At 44.1% G+C, this 24084-nt stretch overlaps 2 protein-coding genes across 3 annotated transcripts in view; both read left to right on the top strand.

Moving 5' to 3' along the window:
• The window catches only part of depdc4 (DEP domain containing 4), a 40083-nt gene extending 36363 nt beyond the window's left edge, over window positions 1–3720 (top strand). Inside the window, exon 9 of one of the 2 annotated variants that reach the window (XM_078567619.1) lies at window positions 1501–3720. In XM_078567619.1, the coding sequence (XP_078423745.1) occupies window positions 1501–1700 (200 nt within the window). In that variant the 3' untranslated portion in view covers window positions 1701–3720. The remainder of the gene's footprint in view (window positions 1–1500) is intronic. The other variant, XM_078567620.1, reaches the window with a different exon arrangement.
• A 4055-nt stretch (window positions 3721–7775) lies between these two features.
• scyl2 (SCY1 like pseudokinase 2) overlaps window positions 7776–24084 on the top strand; it is a 74536-nt gene continuing 58227 nt past the window's right edge. Inside the window, exons 1-2 of the mRNA XM_078567645.1 lie at window positions 7776–7949; window positions 20291–20488. Of these exons, the coding sequence (XP_078423771.1) occupies window positions 20312–20488 (177 nt within the window). The 5' untranslated portion in view covers window positions 7776–7949; window positions 20291–20311. The remainder of the gene's footprint in view (window positions 7950–20290; window positions 20489–24084) is intronic.

The raw sequence follows: 24084 nt of genomic DNA on the forward strand, positions 1-24084 counted from the left end.
GCTGACACTCCAGTGCAGTACCAAGAGTGTCAATGGAATCTTTTATTTGAAGTGATGTTAAATTAAGACCCTGCCTGTCTGTTATGATAGTTTAAGTGGATGTTAAAGTTTCCATGGCATAAATAGAACATAGGAACTTGAGCAGGACATTCAGCCACTCGAGACCCTTCCTCCGTTCAATTAATTCATGGCTGATCTGCACCTCAACTCAGTTCACCTGCCTTGGTTCTATATTTCTTAATATCTTTATCCAACAAAAAAATCTAGCAATCTCAGCTTTGCAATGTTAAACTGACACCGAGCTTTTGCAGACTTTTTCGGAGAGAGGGTTGTGTGAAGAAACGCTGCCTGATATCATCCCTGAATGGCCTAGCTCTAATTTTTCAGTTGTGCCCCACCATGTTCTGAACTTGCCACCAAAAGAAACGGTTCCCCTCTATCTATTGTGTCAACTCCCAATGTGTGTCAGCATCCCTCCCTCAGCCACCATAAGCAAATAACAGTTAGACAGTTTCATGGATTAATGGTCTTAATCTTGCTGTGTGCAACTTAGCTGTTAGATTTGGCTACACAATAACATGGCAGATTATTATCTGAATGGCTATAAATTGAGAGAGGGGAATGTACAATGAGACCTGGGTATCCTCGTATACCAGTCACTGAAGGTAAGCATGCAAGTGCAGCAGGCGGTAAAGAAGGCAAATGGTCTTAGCCAGAGGATTCGAGTACAGGAGCAGGGATGTCTTACTGCAGTTATACGGGGCCTTGGTGAGACCACACCTGGAATATCGTGTGCAGTTTCGGTGTCCTTATCTGAGGAAGGATGTTTTTGTTAGGGAGTGCGGCGAAGGTTTACCAGACTGATTCCTGGGATGGCGGGACTGACACATGAGGAGAGATTGAGCCGGTTAGGATTATATTCGCTGGAGTTCAAAAGAATGAGGGGGGGATCTCATCGAAACCTATAAAATTCTAACAGGACTCGACAGGGTAGATGCAGGAAGGATGTTCCCGATGGTGGGGGAGTCCAGAACCAGGGGTCACAGTCTGAGGTTATGGGGTAGACCATTTAGGACTGAGATGAGAAATTTCTTCACCCAGAGAGCGGTGAGCCTGTGGAATTCGCTACCTCAGAAAGCAGTTGAGGCCAAAGCATTCTGTTTTCAAGAAGGAGTTAGATGTAGCTCTTAGGGCGAAAGGGATCAAAGGATATGGGGAGAAAGCGGGGGCAGGCTATTGAGTTGGATGATCAGCCATGGTCATAATGAATGGCAGAGCAAGCTCGAAGGGCCGAATAGCCTACTCCGGCTCCTATTTTCTGTTTCTATGACATTTCAAAAGTAATTCAATGGATGCAAAATGGGTTGGATGTCATCGGGATGTGACCAGATGCTATATAAATGCAAGTTCCTTTGAAATAATTCTTACATAGACTATTCACGATGTAATACTGACATCCCTGATAAATATTTTTAACTTTGACTGCTCATTTTGTGCCAGCTTTTACATTCTGCCAGCAAATAACACAAAAGGAGTTTGATGAGCAGAAAAACAAGACCACCATAGACCAGCTTCAACGGTTAGTCCAGGACATCAGTCAAAACTCCAACATATCTGTAAAAGAGCGAAACAGACTACTTCAGGAGTTCCAGAAGCATCATCCTTTAGTGTTTCTTCAGCACTTCTCAAATATCATTTAGGAGGAGAATATAATAAGTTTGTTCCTGTATATTTTTTTTGAAAAACTAGCATTTTGCGTAATTGCAAGAATTTAGTGGCACTGTCCGCAATTGTAAAAATTACAGCATGGGAGCTGGCGATTTGACACTTGTGACAGTGATATGTTCATTTCTCTACTAAAATCTTGGCTAGTGGCTTTATCCATGTGATTGTGATTTAATTTATTTGCACTGAATGAGACTTAACAAATTGTCAATGCTGTAAAGTTTCCTTGATGCTACTGATTTATGTTGTGTCCTAAATATTTCGGTGGGAACAATTGTTTACCTTTTATTTATCTGGGTTGACACATGTGGTCGCTCTCCTGAATTTTCGCTACCACCGGAAAGCCTCATCTGCTGGCTCCATTGATTATGGGTAACAACATGATTTCCTGCTGGGCGCAGTCAGCTGGTGAGACTCCATGCAGAAGCGTGAACTCATAATACAAGCGTACAAATTAGGAGCAGGAGTAGGCCACTTGGCCCTTTGAGCCTGCTCTGGCTGATCTGAATGTAACCTCAACCTCACAGTCCTGCCTACCCCGATTAACCTTTCACCCCTTGTTAATCAAGAATCTATCCAGCCCTGCCTTAAATATATTCAAAAATTGTGCTTCCACTGCCTTTTGAGAAAGAGAGTTCCAAACACACTCAACCCTCAGAAAAAATTTCTCCTCACCTCTGTCTTAAGTGGGCAACCTGGTATTTTTGGACAGTGACCCCTAGTTCTAGATTCTCCCACAGGGGAAACATTCTCTCCACATTCACCCTGTCAAGACCCCTCTGGATTTTCTGTTTCAATCAAGTCGCCCCTTACTCTTCTAAATTCCAGTGGATACAAGCCTAACCTGTCCAGCCTTTTCTCATAAGACAACCTGCCCATTCCTGTTATTAGTATAATAAACCTTCTCTGAACTGTTAATGCATCTTTCCTTAAATAAGGAGACCAGTACTGTACACAGTACTCCACATATGGTCTCACCAATGCCCTGTACAACTGAAGCACAACCACTACTTTTGTAATTAATTCCCCTCGCAATAAACAATAACATTCTCTTACCTTTCCTAATTACTTGTACCTACATACTAGCCTTTTGTGATCAATGCATTAGGACACCCAGATCCCTCTGAATCTCAGAGCTGTGCAGTCTCTCACCAGTTAGATAATAAGCTTTTTTATTTTTCCTGCTAAAGTGGACAATTTCACATTTGCCCACGTGATACCCCATTAATTGCCCCTCCCACCTGCCAAATGAATCTCCTGTGAGCACAGGAATATAAAAGGTATGAGACATTTCAGTGAACTATGAAGCCGGTAATGGTCCAATGGGTTTTGGTTGAAGCAGGCCCTAAGGACCATATGGTCCTTTCTCTGGATTTTAGGTAATTTTTTTTTCATTTAAACTCTGTACACTAGGACACTCAAATGGGAGGTGGTCTTTGGAGGGTGGATCAACAGTGTGAGTGCAAAGACTATAAACATGCCTAATTCCTTAGACAGCACTTTCCAAACTCACAATCACTACCACCTAGAAGGACAAGGGTAGCAGATAGCTGGGAACACCACCACCTGAAAGTTCCCCTCCAAGTTACTCACCAACCTGACTTGGAAATATATCGCCGTTCCTTCACTGTCGCTGAGTCAAAATCCTGGAACTCCCTCCCTAACAGCACTATGGGTGTACCTACACCACATGGACTGCAGTGGTTCAAGAAGGCAGCTCACCACCACCTTCTCAAGGGCAACTAGGGATGGGCAATAAATGCTGGCCCAGCCAGCAAAGCCCACATCCTGTGAATCAATGTATAAATTCTCCAGCATTGGTGGCCTTCTGGACAGCTAGCATATGATCAGAATAAATAATTTAAAATAATATAACTTGAGTAAATGCAAAATGATGGAATAAGGTTAATTGTGGAAAATCTTTTTATATTTAATATTCAAGCTGGAAAAAGCAGGCTATCTACCACATGATAAATAAACCAATTCAAAAATGTGTCTTTTTGGTCAGAGTTTTTTCAATGATTTTCACTACTTGGCTTCAGTTCGAGCCTTATGTCCATTAATACTGCGTTATGCAGATTTTAAAAGGTGGAAAATTGTATTGGCCTGATGACCTACTTTGTTTTGGTGACATGTATTCTGTTTTTCTCTTCTTCATAGCTTCCTTCACTACCCCTCTCTCTCTTCATTATTTCGATGTACTTTTCTTCAGGTGCATTTTCTTTCATTCCCTTCCCCTGTTTTGTTTTGTCCTCTACTCAGTCCCTGTCTTCTTTCTTTCACTTTGTGTACACATGAGGTGTGGTGGTCTTTTTATATAAAGAAGACATGTCAGGTTTGTGTACAACAAGAAACACTCTCTTAATGATTTAGTTCAGCTGGGTGTTTTGTATTTGCTCCTGATCCTGTCATTTCCTCTGCTGTGGCACATGTGTAACGGTCTAAGTTCTGCAGTAATTGACTGTTGGAAACAAGGCTGAATAAGAGGTAAGAGCTGATTACCTTTTGGCCTCAAAGGCATCATTCCGCAGACACTCTAGTTTCTGCAGATCTTGATTTTTGAAAAACTGCTTGACACCGAGAATGCAAGTTTCATCCAATTCATTCCAAACTGTATCTTGGGAAATTAATTTTCTCAGTGGAAAAAGAAAAAAATCAGAGCTCATTTGTAGGTTGATACTGGAGTACTGCTGCCCTTTGAGAACTCGTGTGTGTGTGTGTGTGTGTGTGTGTGTGTGTGTAAAAGATCTCATGGTGAGTTTTGGAAGAGAAGGGAATTCTGTGTCATGGTCAACATTCCTCCCTCAACTCAATGCACCAAAAACAGATCAACAAGCTGTTCATCTTACTGTGTTTCACTGTGTCGAAATGGCAGTGTTTTTCCTGTGTAGCAACACTAATGTGAAATTCAATTATTAGATGCGTACGATGCTTCGGGACATCCTGAGAGATGTAATATTTAAGATGTAGTGTATAGGCCACCATCTTGTAGGAAAGATGAAGAGCAACACATTTGCAAAGAAATTACAAAGATGTGCAAGAATTACAGTAGTTACCATGGGGATCTTTAATTACCCGAATATAGACTGGGTTAATAATAGTGTAATGGGCAGAGAGGGGATAGAGTTCCTCGAGTGTGTTCAGGAAAATTTTCTACATGTTTCCAGTCCAATGGGAAAGGAGGCACTGCGAGATCTGGTTTGTGGGAATGAAGTCCGGTAGGAGAACATTTAGGGCATAGTGATCATTGTATTATAAAGTTTAGGCTGATAATGGAAAAGGACAAAAAACAATCCAGAGTAAGAATAATTAACTGGGGGAAAGCCAACTTCAATGAGGGTAAGAATGAATCTGAATCTGGGCTCAGTTAATTGGAGTCAAAGGTTGACAGGAAAAATGGTAGTTGCACAACGGGCTACCTTCAAAGAAGAGGAATTTTGGGCAAGATATATTCCTACGAAAGGGAAAGGTAGGTAAACAAAACCAGAACTCTCTGGATGACGAAAGAAAGAGAAATTAAAATAAAGAAGAAAAAGTGTGCTTATGATCGATGTCAGGTTGAAAATACAATTGAGAACCAGGCTGAATACAGAAGGTTGAGAGGGGAGGTGGAAAAACAAATCAGAGAAGCAAAGAGGGACTATGAAAAGAGACTGGCAGCCAACATAAAAGGGAATCCCAAAGTCTTTTAGAAGTGTGGTAAAAGGAGTGGGGCCGATAAAGGACCAAGAAGTGGGTTTACGCATGGAGGCAGAGGGCACAGCTTTGAGGTATTAAATGAATACTTAGTATCCTCTTCCTTAGTAAAGTCAGATGCAACCCAGGCCATGATGAAAGAGGAGGTAATTCAGACACTAGAAGGGTTTAAAATTCATATGGAGGTGGCATTGGATTGGCTGTCTGTAATTAAAGTTGATAAGGCACCAAGACCAGAAGAGATGCATCCAAGGATACTGAGGGAAGTTAGAATAGAAATTGCAGATGTGCTGGTTGTAATTTTTCAGTCTTCCTTAGACTTTGGTGTGCCAGAGGACTGGAGAATTGCAAACATTACACCCTTGTTCAAAAAAGTGTAAAGATAAGCCCAGCAGCTACAGGCCAGTCAGTTTGATTTAGGTGGTGGGGAAATTTCTAGAAACAATAATCAAAGACACAATTAATTGTCACATAGACAAATGCAGCTAATTGAGGAAAGCCAGCAAGAATTTAAGGGCAAATCGTGTTTAATAACTTGCTGGTGTTTCCTGAAGAGGTAACAGAGTTTGTGCGGGCAATGCTGTTGATGTGGTCCTCATGGACTTCCAAAAGGCATTTGATCCAAATTTGGGAGCAAAGTTATAACTCTTGGAGTAAAATGGATACGAAGTTGACTGAGTGACAGGAAACAGAGAATAGTGGTTAATGAAATAAAAAAATAGCTGGAAAAACTCAGCAGGTGTGACAGCATCTGTGGAGAGGAATACAGTTAACGTTTCGAGTCTGTATGACTCTTCATCAGAATGGAGGAAAAATAGAAATATAAACTGGTTGAGGGGATTGGGACAGGTAGAGCTGGATAGAGGGCCAGTGACAGGTGGAAGCAAAGGAGAGGTTGCCAAAGATGTCATAGACAAAAGGATAAAGGGGTGTTGACGGTGGTAATATTAGCTAAGAAATGTGCTAATGGTGACATTAAGGGTAGAAAGCAGTTAGAGCAAGTGACAGATAGCCCTAGTGGGGGTGGGGTGGTGGGAAGGGATCGAAATAGGCTAAAAGGCGGAGATGAAACAATGGATGGGAATACATTTAAAAATAATGTAAATAGGTGGCAAAAGAAAAATATATTGAAAAAATATAAATAATAGTGGTTATTGGATGTTTTTTGGGCTGGAGGAAGGTTTGTATTGAAGTTCTCTAGGAGTCAGTGTTGGGACCCTTGCTTTTCCTGATATATATTAATGACCTTGACCTTGGTGTGGAGAGAACAATTTCAAATTTTGTGGATGATACGAAACTTGGAAGCATTGTGAACTGTGAGAAGGATAATGTAGATCTTCAAAAGGACATGGACAAGTTCGTGGAATGGGCAGACAGATGGCAGATGAAGTTCAATCTGGAGAAATGTGAAATGATTCATTTTTGTGACAACACAGAGATAATATAAATTCTAAATTCTAAAGGGAGTGCAGGAATAGAGGGACCTGGGTGTATGTGTGCATAAGTCATTGAAGGTGGCAGGACAGGTTGAGGGAATAATAAAGCATACAGTTTCTGAGGGTTTATTGATAGGGGCATAGAGTACATGAACAAGGCTGTTATTTGAACTTGTAGAAGACATTAGTTCAGCCTCAGCTGGAGTATTGCATCCAGTTCTGAACACCACATTTTTGGAAGGATGTGAAGGCATTGGAGAGAGTGCAGAAAAGATTCATGAGAATGACTCCAGGGATGAGGAACTTCAGTTATGGGGACTGTTTTCCTTGGAGAATAGAAGACTGAGAGGAGATTTGATAGAGGTATTCACAATCATGAGGGGTCTGGTCAGAGTAGATGGGGAGAAACTGTTCCCGCTCATGAAAGGATCGAGAATGAGAGGGCACAGATTTTAGGAAACAGTCCAAGAAGCAAAACACTATGGGAGAGAACGTTTTCACGTATTGAGTGGGTAAGGTCTGGAATGGGCTGCTTGAGGGTGCAGTGGAGGCTGGTTCAATTGAGGCATTCAAAAGGGAATTAGACTGTTATCTGAAAAGGAAGAATGTGCAGGGTTACGGGGAGAATGGCGGTCAGATGTTTTGTCATTCGGCGAGCTAGTACAGACACAATGGGCCGAATGGCCTGTCACGAGAAATGCAAGGAGGTGGAGAATGAACCTCCCTGCCCGCTGTGGGGTTTGGGGTGGGGGGTGTGTGTGCAGGACCCAGTAGTGCAATGAGGGGAGCGTGAACACCCAGAACAACTTCTCTGGACTCTGTGGGGGAGACACCTGTACCTTCCTGTACCTGTAGCCACGCCCCTTGACGGTGGTGGGGGGGGCGGGGTCACGTGCGTGGGCGGAAGCGGAAGTGAGGTAGGTGGGGTGGGGGATGGACAGTGTTGTGATGGCGAAGCGGTCGCCGCTGCCTCCTGCCGCCGCTCTCGGTGAGAGTTCGCCCGGGACTGAGTGAGGCGGCGGGGGTGTCCGCACCGGCCGGGAGTCACACAGCCTCTCACTGTCCGACAGTCCAACCGCCAGGGAAGCCCAGGTAACATCGTCCCGCTCTCTAAGCAGCAGCAGCGGCGGCGGCGGCGGGTGAAGGCCGTGCTGGGCTGGGCCGGGCCGGACTGGGCCGAGGCTGCCCGGCGGGAGGCAGGGAGACAGGGCCCGGTGATCGAGAGAGAGAGAGAGGCCCCGGGGGGCGGGCAGAGAGCCGGCGCTGGGACAGCCTGGCAAAGCCCGAGAGCAGGACAGAGAGGGAGCCGGGGTGTAAACTGTGACAGGGAGCCAGAGACTGAGTCACAGAGAGAGACAGAGCTGGCACTGTGAGCAGACAGTGGGGACAGGCCTCAGGGAGAGTGGGGCTCGGGGAGGTGGGAGGTGGAGATGGGGGAGGGGTTCAGAAAGGTAGGGGTGGGGGCGGGGGCTCAGCAGGGTGGAGGTGGGGGAGGGATTCAGGGGGTTGGAGGTAGGGGAGGGGTTCAGGGAGATGGGGAGGTGTTCAGGGAGGTGGGGGAGGGGTTGGTGGGGGCGGGGGTTCAGGGAGGTGGGGGGCGGGGGTTCAGGGAGGTGGGGGGTGGGGGGCGGGGGTTCAGGGAGGTGGGGGGCGGGGGTTCAGGGAGGTGGGGGGCGGGGGTTCAGGGAGGTGGGGGGTGGGGGCAGGGGTTCAGGGAGGTGGGGGGTGGGGGCGGGGGTTCAGGGAGGTGGGGGGTGGGGGCGGGGGTTCAGGGAGGTAGAGGTGGGGGCGGGGGCTCAGGGAGGTGGAGGTGGGGGTGGAGGTTGGGGGCGGGGGCTCAGGGGGGTGGAGGTTGGGGGCGGGGGCTCAGGGGGGTGGAGGTTGGGGGCGGGGGCTCAGGGGGCTGGAGTTGGGGGCTAGGGACCGAATAAGTCTGACAACGAGACGTGTGCTGGATGTATGAGTGGGACCCGGGATTGGTTTTACAGATTGGGGACCCTGTGTGGGATTCAGATCATAGAATAGGGTCTGTGAACTGTGACCTGGGACGGGGGTCAAAGATCTGGAATAGGGAGTTGATGGAGATTGCCAGATGTGGCTCAGTGGACAGCGCTCTCATCTGAGTCAGAAATTGTAGGTTCAAGTCCCAGCCCAGAGATTTGAATCCGTAATTCAATCTGACACTTCAGTATGCTACTGAGGGGATGATGTCTTTCCGATGAGACATTAAACCGAGGCCTTGTCTACCCTCTTGGGTTGAAGTAATAGATTCTATGGCACTATTTTTTGAAGAAGTATAGGGGAGTTCTCGAACGTTAACTGTGTTCCTCTTCGCAGATGTTGTCAGACCTGCTGAGTTTTCCCAGCTATTTTTGTTTTTGTTTCGGCGTTCTCCCTGTGTTCTGGCAATTTTGTTTTTATATCTCATCCAACATCATTAAAACAGGTCGTGGTTTTGGGGAGCTGACTGCGCACAAATTGGCAGCATTATGACAGTGACTACATTTCAAAAAGTACTCCATTGGCTGTAAAGCATATTAGTGGTGAAAGACGTTACAAAAAATGCAGGTCTTTTTTTGTTAGGGCCTGTCGTTTAGGATGAAGTTCAACGCGAGTCACTGCTGTTCAGGGCTCAGGGAGAGACCTATTGCCTGAGCAGATATATTTTGATTTAAATAGGTCCTATATGCTGTGACGGATACATCATCCGTGGCTAAAGAAGGAAGTCGAAGATATTATTAAAAGAAACACTGCACAAATCCGCAAAAAATAGTGGTAGATCAAAGGAGTGGACAGACCTTAAGTACTAGCAAAGAATGACTAAAAAGATAATAAAGAGGCAGAAGGCTAGCTAGTATTATAAAAACAGACAGTAAGAGTTTCTACAAGTATTTGAATCGGAAAAGAGTAACTAAAGCTAGGGTTGGTCTTTTCGGGAGTGAGTCTAGGGAATTGATAATGGAAAGCAAGGAAATGACGGAGGTGTTGAACAGGTATTTTGTGTCTGTCTTCACTGTAGGAAACTTAGAAAACTCCCCAAAAATGATTGAAAATCAAGAGCTGATAGGGAGGGGGGATGAACTTAGAGCAAGCACCAGGAAAAAGGTGGTAGAAAATCTATTAGACCAAAAGGCTGACAAGGCCCCAGTAACACATGACCTACATCCTAGGGTTTTAAAAGAAGTGGTAGCACAGTCGGATGCATTGGTTATAATCTTCCAAAATTCTTTAGATCCTGGAAGAGTCCCAGTGGATTGAAAAATAGCTAATGTAACACTTCTATTCAAGAAAGGACAGAGACAGTGAAACCATAGGCCAGTTAGCTTAACGTCTGGTGTAGGGAAAGTGCTAGAATCCATTATTAAGGAGTTACAGCAGGATATTGAGAACCTCACAGCGTGATCGGGTAGAGCCAACATGGCTTTGTGAAAGAGAAATCGTGTTTAACTAATCTATTAAGTTTTTTGCCTAAGTAACATTCAAAGTGGATTAAGGGGGACAGATAGATGTGGTGTACTTGGATTTCCAAAAGGCATTTGTTAAGGCAAAACATCCAAGGTTATGACACAAGGTAAGAGCACTTGTTGTAGTGGGTAAAATATTAGCCTGGATAAAGATTGGTTAGCTAACAGGAAGCAGACAGTAGGGATAAATGGATATTTTTGGATTGGCAAGCTGTAACTAGTGGAGTGCCACAGGGATCAATGCTGGGGCCTCAACTATTTACAATCTCTATCAGTGACTTGGATTAAGGACCGAATGTATGGTAGCTAAGTTTGCTGATGACACCACGATAGGTAGGAAATTATGTTGTCAAGAGGAGGCAGAGAGTCTGCAAAGAGTCAGGTTGAGTGAGTGGAAAAAAATTTGGCAGATGTAATGTGGTAAAATGTGAACTTGTCAGTTTTGGCAAGAAGAATACAAAAGCATTATACAATTTAAATGGAAATAGATTGCAGAACTCTGGTACAGAGGAACTGGGTGTCCTGCTATATAAAGTTAGTATGCAGGTACAGCAAGTGATTAGGAAAGCAAATGGAATGTTGTCATTTATTGCAAGAGGAATGGAATGTAAAATTAGGGAACTTTTACTTAAGCCGTGCAGGGCCATGGTGAGACCACATCTGGAGTACTGTATGCAGTTTTGGTCTCCTTATTTGAAGAAAGATATAATTGCTTACAATTATAGACAAGCCCCACATCTCTGGAATCAATCTAGTGAACCTCCTCTGACCTGCCTCCAATGCAACTACATCCTTCCTCAAGTAAGGGGACCAAAACTGTGCACAGTACTCCAGGTGCGGTATCACCAATCCCTTGTACAGTTGCAACAACACTTTCCTACTTTCCCAGCACTTCCCTATTCCTCCTCTTTTCTGTCTTAAATGGGCGACCCCTTACTCTGAGATTATGCCCTCTGGTCCTTGACTCCAACACAAGGGGAAACAACCCCTCAGCATCTACCCTGTCAAGCTCCCTAAGAATCTTGTATGTTTCATTAAGGTTGCCTCTCATTCTTCTAAACTCCAATGAGCACAGGCCAACCTACTCAACCTCTCCTCATAAGAAAATTCCTCCATACCCGGGATCAACCTCGCAAACCTTTTCCGGACGGCCTCCAATGCCAGTATACCTTTCCTTAGATAAGGGGACCAAAATTGTTTACAGTATTCTAAGTGTGGTTTAACTAGTGCCCTCTATAGTTTCAACAAGACTTCCCTGTTTTTATATTCCATTTCCTTTGAAATAAAAGCCAACATTCCATTTGCCTTCCCAATTACCTGCTGAACTTGTATGTTAGCTTTTTGGGATTCGTGCACAAGGACTCCCAAATCCCTCTGTGCTGCAGCTTTCTGCAGTCTTTCTCCATTTAAATAATATTCAGCTCCCTTATTCTTCCTGCCAAAGTGCATAACCTCATTTTTCCTCCTCATATTCCATCTGCCAAGTTTTTGCCCACTTACTTAACCTGTCTATATCCCTCTGTAGACTCTGTGTCATCCTCACCACTTGCTTTCCCACCTATCTTTGTGTCATCCGCAAACTTGGTGATAGTACATTCACTTCCCTCATCTAAGTCATTAATATATATTGTAAATAATTGTGGCCTCAGCACTGATCCCTGTGGCACTCCACTAGTTACAGGTTGCCATCCTGAAAATGCCCCCCTTATCCCAACTCTCTGTCTTCTATTAGTTAGCCAATCCTCTATCCATGCTAATATACTACCCCCAACACCATGGGCTCTTATCTTATTAAGTAGCTTTTTGTGTGGTACCTTATCAAACGCCTTTTGGAAATCCAAATATGCACCAACCGGTTCCCCTTTATCGTGCTTGTTACCTCCTCAAAGAATTCGAAGAAATTTGTCAGGCATGATTTTCCCTTCATGAAGCCATCCTGACTCTGCTTGATTATATTACGCATTTCTAAATGCTCTGCTACTACATCCTTCATAATAGACTCTAACATTTTCCCAATGACAGATGTTAAGCTAACTGGCCTATAGCTACCTGTTTCTTGTCTCCCTCTGTTTTTGAATTGGGCGTTACATTGACAGATTTCCAATCTTCTGGGACTTATCCAGGATCTAAGGATTCCTGGAAAATTACTACCAGTGTATCAACTGTCTCTGCAGCTACCTCCTTTATTATCCCATCAGTCATCAGCCACATTAGTTTCCCTAGCACTTTTTCTCTAGTGTTAGTTATTGTGATTTCCTCCCGCACCGCCCACCCACCCCCCCCTCCAATCCTTTTTCCCCTTGATTATTTGGTATTTTTGGAATGCTATTAGTGCTTTCTACAATGAAGGCTGATGCAAAGTGTTTATTCAACTCCTCTGCTATTTCCTGGTTCCCAATTATTATTTCCCCAGCCTCATTTTCTAACGGGCCTATGTTCACTTTGGCCTCTCTCTTCCTTTTTATATATTTAACGAAGCTCTTACTATCTGTTTTTATATTACTTGCGAGTCTACCCTCAAAATTTATTTTCTCCCTCTTTTTTTGGTCATCTTTTGTTGGCTTTTAAAACTTTCCCAATCCTCTGGCTTACCACTAATCTTTGCCGCATTGTATGTTTTATCTTTCAATTTGATACTACCCTTAATTTCCTTGGTTAACCATGGTTGGTTTATCCCCTTATTTAAATCTTTCTGGGATATATCTTTGTTGTGAGTCAAGAACTATTTTCTTAAACGTCTGCCATTGTTCATCAACTGTCTTTTCTGCTAAACTCCTTTCCCAGCCCACTCCAGCCCAACTCTGCCCTCAGTCCTTTGTAATTGCCCTTATTTAAGTTTAGCACAGTTGTTTCCGACCCAGGTTTCTCACTCTCAAACTGAATGCTAAATTCTACCATGTCACTGTTTCCTGGGGGATCTTTTACTCTCAGATCATTTATTAGACCTGTCTCATTACACATTACCATATCCAAAATAGCCTGATCCCTGTTGGTTCCACAACATATTGTTCTAGGAAACTGTCCCAAATACACTCTGAATTCTTGCTTGTGGCTACCTCTGCCAATTTGATTTTCCCAATCTACATGAAAATTAAAGTCACCCATGATTAAAGTCACCCATGATTAATGTACTGCCTTTTTTACATGCCCTCCTTATCTTCTGATTTATTCTGCCCCACACTATCGATGCTGTTAGGGGGCCTAAAGATTACTCCCACCAGTGTCTTCTTCCCCTTGTTATTTCTTACCTCCACCCGTATGGATTCTATATCTTCCAAACCAAGATCATTTCTTGCTGTTGTACTTATTCCATCTCATACTAACAAAGCTACCCCACCACTCTTTCCTTCCTGCCTGTCCTTTCCAAAAGTCACATACACCTGAATATTTAGTTCCCAGCTTTGATCTCCTTGTACCAGGTCTCCGTACTGGCTATAAGATCATACCCAATAAGCCCTATTTGTGCTGTTAATTCAATTAGTTTGTTCCGGATACTACGTGCATTTAAGTAAAGAACCATTAATTTTGCCTTTTTACCATTTTTTTCCCCCCCTTTGACCCTATTTGCTGCTTTTTTTTATGTTTGTACACTCTGTCCCTTCCTGTCATACACTGGATATTAATATCTAAATAGCTGCCCTGCAATGCTGCCATATCCTTTTGCTTTGTAAGCCCAGGTATCCCCTCTCCAGAACCCTCTCCCCTCTATTTAGCTTTACCGCTCTCTACCGCCCTAGTTATTCGATTCGCCAGGAAACTGATCCCAGCACGGTTCAAGTGAAGCCCCTCCCACTGGAACAGCTCCCTTCTACCCCAGTATTGGTGCCAGTGCCCCATGAACAGAAACCCATTTCTCCCACACCAATCTCTGAGCCATGCATTTAACTCCTTGACTTTATTCACCCTATGCCAGTTTTCTCATGGCTCAGGTAGTAATCCCGAGACTATGACCTTGGAGGTTCTGCTTTTTAGTTTAGCTCCTAACTGTTCCAATTCATTCAGCAGAATCTCCTTTTCAGTCTTATCAATGTCGCTGTACCAACATTGACGATAACGACAACTGGATCCCTCCCCTCTCACTCCAAGTTCCTCTCCAGCCCTGAAGAGATGTTCTTAACCTTAGCACTGGGTAGGCAACACAGCCTTCGGGACTCACGCTCCGGCTGCAAAGAATATTATCTATTCCCCTAATTATACTGTCTCTTATCACTACTATGTTCCTATTTCCTCCCCCCAGTGAATGGCTCCCTGTACCGCAGTACCATGGTGAGTTCGCTCACCCCCCCCGAACTCCCCGCTCTCGCCCACACAGCTTGCAAGAACCTCGTAACTGTTGGACAGTTTCAGGGGCTGAGGCTCATTGAATGCTAGCCCCTGGGTCCCTAAACCTGCTTCGCCTGTGGTCACACCATCCTGTCCCTGATCACAGATGGAATTTGAATTACGTAGTCTGAGGGGTGCGACCGCCTCCTGGTGCAAAGTGTCCAGATAACTTTCCCCCTCCTTGAAATGGGTGCAATGTCTGCGGCTCAGACTCCTTTCCTTAACTTGGATCCGAAGTTCCTTGAACTGCAAACACTGACTACAGATGTGTTCGCTCTGGGTCACCTTGGTGTACACCAGATCCCACGTGCTGCAGCAACACGTCACCCGTCCTGCCATCACTATTGTATTTTATTTACTTACTTAATTAAATTACTTAACTCTAGTACCCCTGCTCTTTACACTTTATTTTTTTACACACCAGTATCAATCCTATACTTAACAAGTTATTTTTAAGAAAAAAGAGAAAAAAAAAATCTAGAGACCTAAACACAAAGTAAAGACCTTACTTTTACTTCAAGGACTGGAAATACTCACCAATCCTCACCAAACAGCTGCTCTCCGCGCTGTTTAATGGTCTCTCACTCTTCTCGCACTCTCTCACTGTTAATAGCCTGCTGCTCCTCTCACCCTCTTGTTGTTAATGGCCCCGCAGACCCTCTCTCACTGTTAATGGCCCCACTACTCATCTTGCACTCTCACTGTTGCCAGATCTAGGACGTTAATTCTATTTCTCTCCACGGATGCGGCCTGGCCTGCTCAATATTTCCAGTGTTTTTTCTTTTTATTAAAGATTTCCAGCACCTGCAGTGTTTTGCTTTTGTTTCATTGTTTATTTGTTGTTTTATCCCCCCTCAAATTAAAATTCTTGTCGAAGGCATTGCAGCACCAATTCTGGATGTAAACTTAAATGGAAATCCTGCTTAAAAACTGCATGCATAGTTACTTCAAGAAATGGTGATATACTGAATTTCACTCCTGTTTTGTGAATGAATACCACAATTGAATTATTGATTCATCAAAGACTCGGAGAATAATTGTTTGTTGGGAATTATATATTTAGGTTTTAAGAGTCTGTCTGGCGAACTGAGACATCAGACTTTGTAGCAAATGCTAGATAACTGTATGTTACTGGGTGCTTCCTGTAGCATTAAACTGACAAGGCACCTTCAGTGCAACAAAATTCCCTAATCAAACAATTATTCTCTGACCCAAGAGTTTGATGACTCAATAATTAAATTGTGTGGCTTTAGACCTTCCGGGGAACCTCCGACATGGTCTTGATGGCTGACACGAAAAATGTTGAGAACAACACTAGGAACTCTTCATTGCATCCATTGACCTGACCAAAGTATTTAGCTCAGTAAATTGTAAGGCTCATTGGTTTGTGCTCCAAAGATTTGGATGACCTAGAAACTTCTGACTACAACTTTTTTGAGTGGGAGATCTGAAACACAGGCCTTCAAAATTTGGGCTGGGGGGTCAAACAATGCTGTGTAATAGCCCTCGTACTACTTACAATCTACCTGACAATGACTGTTCACCTCATCAAAGATCAACTGCCCACTGGAGTCAGTATTACATACTGTTTAGCTAGAAAACTCTGTGCTAAGACTAAACTGACCACTTTAGATATACCTGATCTATAGTTTTCTGATGACTGCAGTGTCATTGCCCACTCTGCACAAGATTGGCAAGCCACTCTCAATCTTTAAAAAGAGCTGAATATTTTTAAAAGGCGAGAAGCTTCCAAAGAGACTTGGGTGTGCTCATACAAGAAATGCACAAAGTTAACGTACAGGTGCAACAAACAATTGGGAAGACAAGTGGTATGTTGGCCTTTATTTGCAAGGGGATTGGAGTACAGGAGGAAGAACGAAGTCTCGTTAGAGTTGTACAGAGTTTTGGTGAGACCGCAACTGTGTGCAGCTTTGGTCTCCACATTTAAGAAAAGATGCACTTGTTTTGGAGGCAGCACAACAAAGGTTCGTTAAATTAGTCCCTTGGCTAAGGGGTTGTCCTATGATGAGATGCTAAGCAAATTGGGTCTATCTTCTCTGGTGTTTAGAAGAATGAGAGGTGATCTCATTGAAATGTTCAAGATCCTGAAGGGGCTTAATAGGGTAGACATAGAGATTGTTTCCACTGGTCGGGGAATCTAAAACATGGGGCACAGTCTCAGAATAAGGGGCCAATCATTTAGGGCTGAGATAAGAGGACATTGCTTCACTCAAAGGTTTGCGACTCTGGAATTCTCTACCCCAGAGGTTTGTGGATGCTTCATCACTGAATACATTTAAGGCTGGGAAAGACAGATTTTTGGTCTTTCGGGGAATCAAGGGATATGGGGAGCAGGTGGGAAAATGGAGCTGAAGCTAAAGATCAGTCGTGATCATATTGAATGGCGGAGCAGGCTTGATGGGCCGAATGGTCTGCTCCTGCTCCTATTTCTTATGTTCTTCAATTCTGCAAACAAGAAACGTGGCCTGACCTTGAATGTTGCCAAAACAAATGTCATATCAAACCAGACCTGGTCAGTGAAATAATCTACCTCCCATGTATGTTGAAGGAGACACTCTGGATTATGTTTAGCACTTCCCATACCTTTGCAACTACCTCTCGCAATTAATGAAGAGATCCAAAATAGATCAGCTGCATCAGCGTAGCCTTCTGCAAACTACAGCAGCGAGTGTTTGACAACAAAGACTCCTACAAGTCAAAATCCTAGTGGGCAGAGTATTTGTCAACACCACATCCCTGTACTGCAGGGCGACCTGGACTGTGTATCAGCGACACGAGTGCTGGAGAAATTTCATCAGCAATGCCACCACCACATCCTCTGGATTCACTGGGAGGACCATCGAACAAATGCTAGTGTCATTCTTGAAGCCAGCACCACAGACATTGGGGAAAACTCCTGCAAAATCAACTTCGATAGGCTGGACACTGTGTCTAGAGGCCAAGAGCACCTCCCTACCAGATCCTGTTTTCTCAATTCTCAAATGGCCAACATTCCAAGGGAGGACCAAAAACATACTTCAAAGGCACGCTGAAACTCCTTGACATGCAGCAGCGTTGACATTATTGACTGGAAGAAATGTGCTACCAATTGTTGAACTTGACAACAGCTTGCCCATCAAGCTGCATCACGTTTTGATTCCAAATGCCTTAATGATGAGGCAGAGGAGCAGCAGAAAAGGCAAGCAAATCTTGCAGTCTGGATCCCACTACCTCATGGGATTAACTGCCTCATGTGCCCAAAGATCTGTGGGTTGAGAATCAGCCTGTTCAGTCACATGAAGACCCATGGCAGAAACTCTCAACCCTGAGAAGAGGTCATCCTCGAGTCGAGGGACAACTGATGATGATGGTTAGAATGTGGAATTTGCTCCCACAGAGTGGCTGAGGCAAATAGCATCAATACATTTAAGGGGAAACCAGTTAAACACTTGTGAAGAAAGGAATAAAAGGATATGCCTTTCGGGTTAAATGAGGGGTGGTAGGAATCTTGTGTGGAGCATAAACGTTGACATTGACCAGCTGAATTGAGTGGTCTGTTTCTGTGCTGTAGGCTGAGTCTAACTGCTGAGGGTAGAATGAACGTGTTCAGAGAAGTGTTTGCCTAATCTGTAATAGGCTTCCTCTTGTAGAGGTGCCCGCACCATCCGCAGCAAATACAGGATACAAGGTTATAGAAGTGTAGAAATTGATGTCTCATATGGAAGAAGTGTTTTGCTTTTTATTTGTTTCATCACATTTATTTTCCTAGAACTGTATATTTTAAAAATACAGTGCACCTTATTTTTAAACCAAACCCATGTGCGCAGACTGACATACATTAAATCACAAGTTTATTCTGAAGCTGTTCAGTAATTTTGTAATGTTCTACGGTTTTAAGATGAAAGTATGTCTCGTGTTGCGAGTTATGTTATGCTGAACCTTTATAAAGCTCTGGTTAGGCCACAACTGAAGTTTTGCATCCAATACTGCACAGCACACATGAGGAAAGATGTGAGGGTCCTTGAGAGGGTGCAGAGGAGATTTACCAGAATGGTTCCAGGGATCGGGAGGTTTTTAGCTGCAAGATTAGGTTGGAGCAGTTGGGACTTTTCTCCTTGGAGCTAAGGGAATTGAGGTGTGTGAGAATGTGATGGGTTTAGAGAAAGTAGACAAAGAAAAGCTGCTCCAATTAACTGGTGCAAGCACCAGGTGACACAGATATAAGGCAAGAGATGTGGGGGGATTTGAGGAAAAACTTTTAACATAACGAATGACCTGGAACACACTGCCCACTAAGGCTGTGGAAGTGGAGACAATCGGTGATTTCAAAAGGAAATTGGATGGGCACTTGAAGGAAATAAACTTGCAGGGCTACGGGGTTAGAGCAAGGAAGTGGGACTGACTGGATTGTCCTCCAGAGAGCCAGCCTAGACTCAATGGGCCAAATGGCGGCCTCTTGAGCTGTAAATGACGTGGCTGAGTAAACCTGCAGAGCAAAAGGCTCTTTGTAACAAATTTAAATAATCAAACATTCCATAGCACTAAATAGCCCCTGTGCTGCTACAGTTATGGATGCATCATTCCTGCAGTGCAGTTAGTTAACAGCAATGGGTTGGGTTCTGGCTTTTGGATTGATGGTGTTCAGCAGTTAGAAGAAATCACTCAAATTTTTAATCTCTTTGAACATCAAGTTCTGATTGCCTGCCTATCTCCAGACTTTTAAAAAGTTGTGTGCTCTGCGATCAGATCTGTCCATTTATTCCAGGCCTGTGTTGTAGATTCTGCTCTGTCGTCTTAAAGAAAGGCAGAGCTTGTGTTTCTGTTGCACCCTTCTTGAGCTCAGGGCACCTCACAACCGATGCAGTACGTTTGACTTGTAGTCACTGTTATAATGCAGGAAAACTTAGCAACCAGTTTGCCTGCAGTAAGCTCCCACAAACAGTAATGAAATTTTAAAAATCTGCTTTAGTGAAGTTAGTTGAGGAATGGATATTGGCCAGCAAGCCAGGCAGCACTCCTCTGCTGTTCTACTGGGAATTTTACATATATCTGAGAGGGCAGACAGAACACAGAAGGCAGCCATTCAGCCTGTTGTATCCATGCCAGCTCTCTGCAAGAGCTACTCTTAGTCCCACTTCCCTACCCTTTCCCTGTAACCCTGCTAATTTTTTTCCTCTTCAGATGCTCATCCAATTCTCTTTTCTAACCACTCACTGTGTATACAAGATTTTCCTCATGTTGCCTTTGGTTCTTGTGCCAATCACCTTAAATTGGTGTCCTCTTGTTCTTGACCCTCCTGCCAATGGGAATGGTTTCTCTCCATCTACTCTGTCCAAACCCGTCATGATTCTGAACACCTCCATCAAACCTCCTCTCAATCTTCTGCTCTCAGAGGAAAACAACATCAGTTACTTCTTCAAGAAAGGGAACCTCCCACCTCTACCTGGTCTGACCTACACTATGCACTTGACCTAGCAAGATACTAGGTTGTAAAAACAATTACTGAAGGAAGCTCACCAGACTCCTCTGAGTATCCAGGGATTGGCATTAAATGTGATATTGCAAATGGCAATCACATCCCCACAACTAGGAAAATATGTGGAGATTTCCTTTGACTAATTTCCTGTTCTTACCCTATTTCTGTAGGTAAGCAGTTCACCTGAAACAATGGAGTCAATGCTTAATAAACTGAAGAGCACTGTTACTAAGGTAACAGCAGATGTTACCAGTGCAGTGATGGGAAACCCTGTTACAAGGGAGTTTGAAGTTGGGCGTCACATGGCTAGTGGTGGGCCAGGAATGGCCTGGAAAGTCTTCCATGGTGTAAAGAAGTCAACCAAGCAGGTAATGTCTGTAACATTTTCTTCAAATGCAAATGTTGATTATTTTTTGAGCTAAATGAGATAAAACCAGGCTGAATAACTTCTTCATTGAAAGCAAATTTCTGCTTTGCTATTGTACAAATGACCTGAGTGGTTTGGTAGTACAGAACTTAAATATCGGAAGCTTTTCGACTTGTGCTCATTAGGATATTCGCAAGAATTTTTAAAAACTTGATTTCGCTGGCTGGGCCAGCATTTATTTCTCATCCCTAGCTGCCCTTGAGAAGGTGGCGGTGAGCTGCCTTCTTGAACCGCTGCAGTCCATGTGGTGTAGGTACACCCACAGTGCTGTTAGGGAGGGAGTTCCAGGATTTTGACCCCAACGACAGTGAAGGAACAGCAATATATTTCCAAGTCAGGATGGTGAGTGACTTGGAGGAGAAATTCCAGGTGGTAGTGTTCCCATTTATCTGCTGCCCTTGCCCTCCTAGGTGGTAGTGGTTGTGGGTTTGAAAGGTGCTGTCTAGGGAGCATTGGTGAATTCCAGCTGAGCATCTTGTAGCTGGTACACACTGCTGCTACTGGTGCACACTGCTGTCGACAATGGAGAGAATGAATGTTTGTGGATGTGGTGCCAATCAATCAAGCTGATTTGTCCTGGATGGTGTCAAGCTTCTTGAGTGTTGTGGGAGCTGCACTCATCCAGGTAAGTGGGGAGTATTCCATCACACTGTTGACTTGCACCTTGTAGATGGTGGATGGGCTGTGGGGAGCCAGGAGGCGAGTTACTCATCACAGGATTCCTAGCCTCTGACCTGCTCTTGTAGCCACAGTATTTATATGGCTAGTCCAGTTCAGTTTCTGGTCAATGGTAACTCCCCAGGATGTTGATAGTAGGAGATTCAGTGGTGATAATGCCATTGGATGTCGAGGGTCACTGGTTGTATTCTCTCTCGTTTGAGATGGTCATTGCCTGACACTTGTGTGGCACGAATGTTACTTGGCACTTGTCAGCCCAAGCCTGGATATTGTCCAGGTCTTGCTGCTTTTGGACATGGACTGCTTCACTATCTGAGGAGCCGTGAACGGTGCTGAACATTGTGCAATCATCAGCGACACTTCTGACCTCATGATGGAAGGAAGGTCATTGAGGAAGCAGCTGAAGATGGCTGGGCCTAGGACACTACCCTGAGGAATTCCTGTGGTGATGTCCTGGAGCTGAGATGACTGACCTCCAACTTCCACAACCATCTTCCTTTGTGCTAGATGTGACTCCAACCAGTGGAGCATTTTCCCCCTGATTCCCATTGACTCCAGTTTTGCTGGGGCTCCTTGATGCCACACTCGGTCAAATGCGGCCATGATGTCAAGGGCAGCTCACTTCAGGAGTTCAGCTCTTTTGTCCAAGTTTGAACCAAGGCTGTAATGAGGTCAGGAGCTGAGTGGTCCAAACCGGGCTCCAGTGAGCAGGTTATCGCTAAGCAAGTGCAGCTTGACACCACTGTTGATGACCCCTTCCATTACTTTACTGATATTGAGTCGACTGATGGGGCCGTAATTGGCTGGGTTGAATTTGTCCTGCTGTTTTTGTACAGAACATACCTGGCCAATTTTCCACATAGCCGGGTGGATGCCAGTGTTGTAACTGTACTGGAACAGCTTGGCTAGTGGCGTGGCAAGTTCTGGAGCACAAATCTTCAGTACTATTGCCGGAATATTGGTGGGACCCATAGCCTTTGCAGTATCCAGTGCCTTCAGCCATTTCTTGATATTACATGGAGTGAATTGAATTGGCTGAAGACTGGCATCTGCGATGCTGGGGGCCTCCATAGGAGGCTGAGATGTATCATCCACTTGGCACTTCTGGCTGAAGATTGTTGCAAATGCTTCATCAGCCTTATCTTTTGCACTGATGTGCTGGGCTCCTCCATCATTGAGGATGGGGATATTTGTGGGGCCTCCTCCTCCAGTGAGCTGTTTAATTGTCCTCCACCATTCATGACTGGATGTGACAGGACTGCAGAGATAAGGACTACCATAATCAGATCATTGCTCGCTGTATATTGCGCAAATTTATGAATGGGCCAAAGGCCTCCATTTTCAGTCCTGAAAAGTGCCCAGTTTACCTCGGATGACTCTGGAAGGGTAAGGCATCTCAAAAATTTGTGTAACGGGTGAAGCTAGCCCTTTCACATTGCTACTGTGCAGTAGCAAAACAAGTGGTATTTGACTATTAATAGGATGCTGCTATCAAGCCAAAAAGATGTTCCGCCCGTGACACAAATGAGTAATGTGGTTTATGAATTTCAGTGCCGATATGATGCTAACGTACATCCCAAAGGCTGGTGGATTGTATCAAACAGAATGTCCCTTCGACCGTTCACAGCGGGCAAGTTCTGACTGTACCCAACCAACCTGTGCTTGCAAAACTCAAAATGCAGTGTCCAACATGAGATGTGATTCCGCGATTGGACAACATTTGCTAAACACAGTGCGCACAGAATTACGCTGATAACCAATTTAGGATTATCAGTCGGGCTTGCAGTGTGGCGCACACATGCATGCTGGAAGCTACATGTATTAATACACAGGGCCCTGTTCTATGCAGACAGAAAGAATGTACATACATTGCACCTGTTTCAGCTGAACAAAATAGGCAACAGCCATTTTCTGGTTCATTCTTCAAGGCAATGCCTTGACCAGTCAGAGTCTACCTGTCTGGTTTGAATTGAAACAAAGCTTGGCAGTTAAACTGTCAGTCATCAGTTAACTGGTGCATTCTCCATGGCAATGCCTCTACCAATCAGAGTCCACTTGCCAATCATTCAGCACACTCTTCTCGTAAGTATAAATTGTTGTTCCCTTTACATTTGATATTCTTGCGAATCGTTCTGATGAGTGCAAGATGAAAAGCTTCAACATGTGTCTTTTCAGCAATGCAAATGACCTTGTTTGAAGTCAAAAGTAAAAACAAAGTGCTAGAAATACTCAGCAGGTCAGGCAGCATCTGCTGAGAGGAAAACGGAATTAATGTTTCAGGTCTTTGACCTTTCATCAGAATATTATGTTGAAAGGTCACTGACCGTAAATGTTAACTCTGTTTTCTCTCTGCCTAGATACTGCCTGACTTGCTGAGTGCTTTCAGCATTTTCTGTTTTTATTTCAGATTTCCAGCATCTGCAGTTTTTTGCTTTCGTCTGAAGTCAGTCTGATTGGCTAAAGAGTCACTGGGTTAGAACTCAACTTTCCCTGCTCTGTAAGATGAGCAATTGTGAATCACCATCCTGTTTTAATCTGTGATCTCAAATGGAAATGAAAAGGGGGAGAGGCATAAAATGAGCTGCTGACTTATCATCGGTTTCACATGACTGCACAAAGTCTGGATTTACCCAAATCTGTCTGAAAATGATTTTTAAATTTGTTTTTGAGTGGGTAGTTTTCTTTCCGCAAAGTATGGCAGCAGGACCTAAAAGTAGATCACCTTGCTCACCCAAAGAACTTGGATATGTTCCAGAATGGATTGAGAAAGCTTCCTTTCAACAGGATTGTTCCACCAGAGAATTGTTCGAAAAAATGTTATTTTCCCAATATATGCAGTATGGATTATGGGAATAACTG

This window comes from Cetorhinus maximus, chromosome 22 (assembly GCF_964194155.1).
Source record: "Cetorhinus maximus chromosome 22, sCetMax3.hap1.1, whole genome shotgun sequence".
Lineage (NCBI taxonomy): Eukaryota > Metazoa > Chordata > Chondrichthyes > Lamniformes > Cetorhinidae > Cetorhinus > Cetorhinus maximus.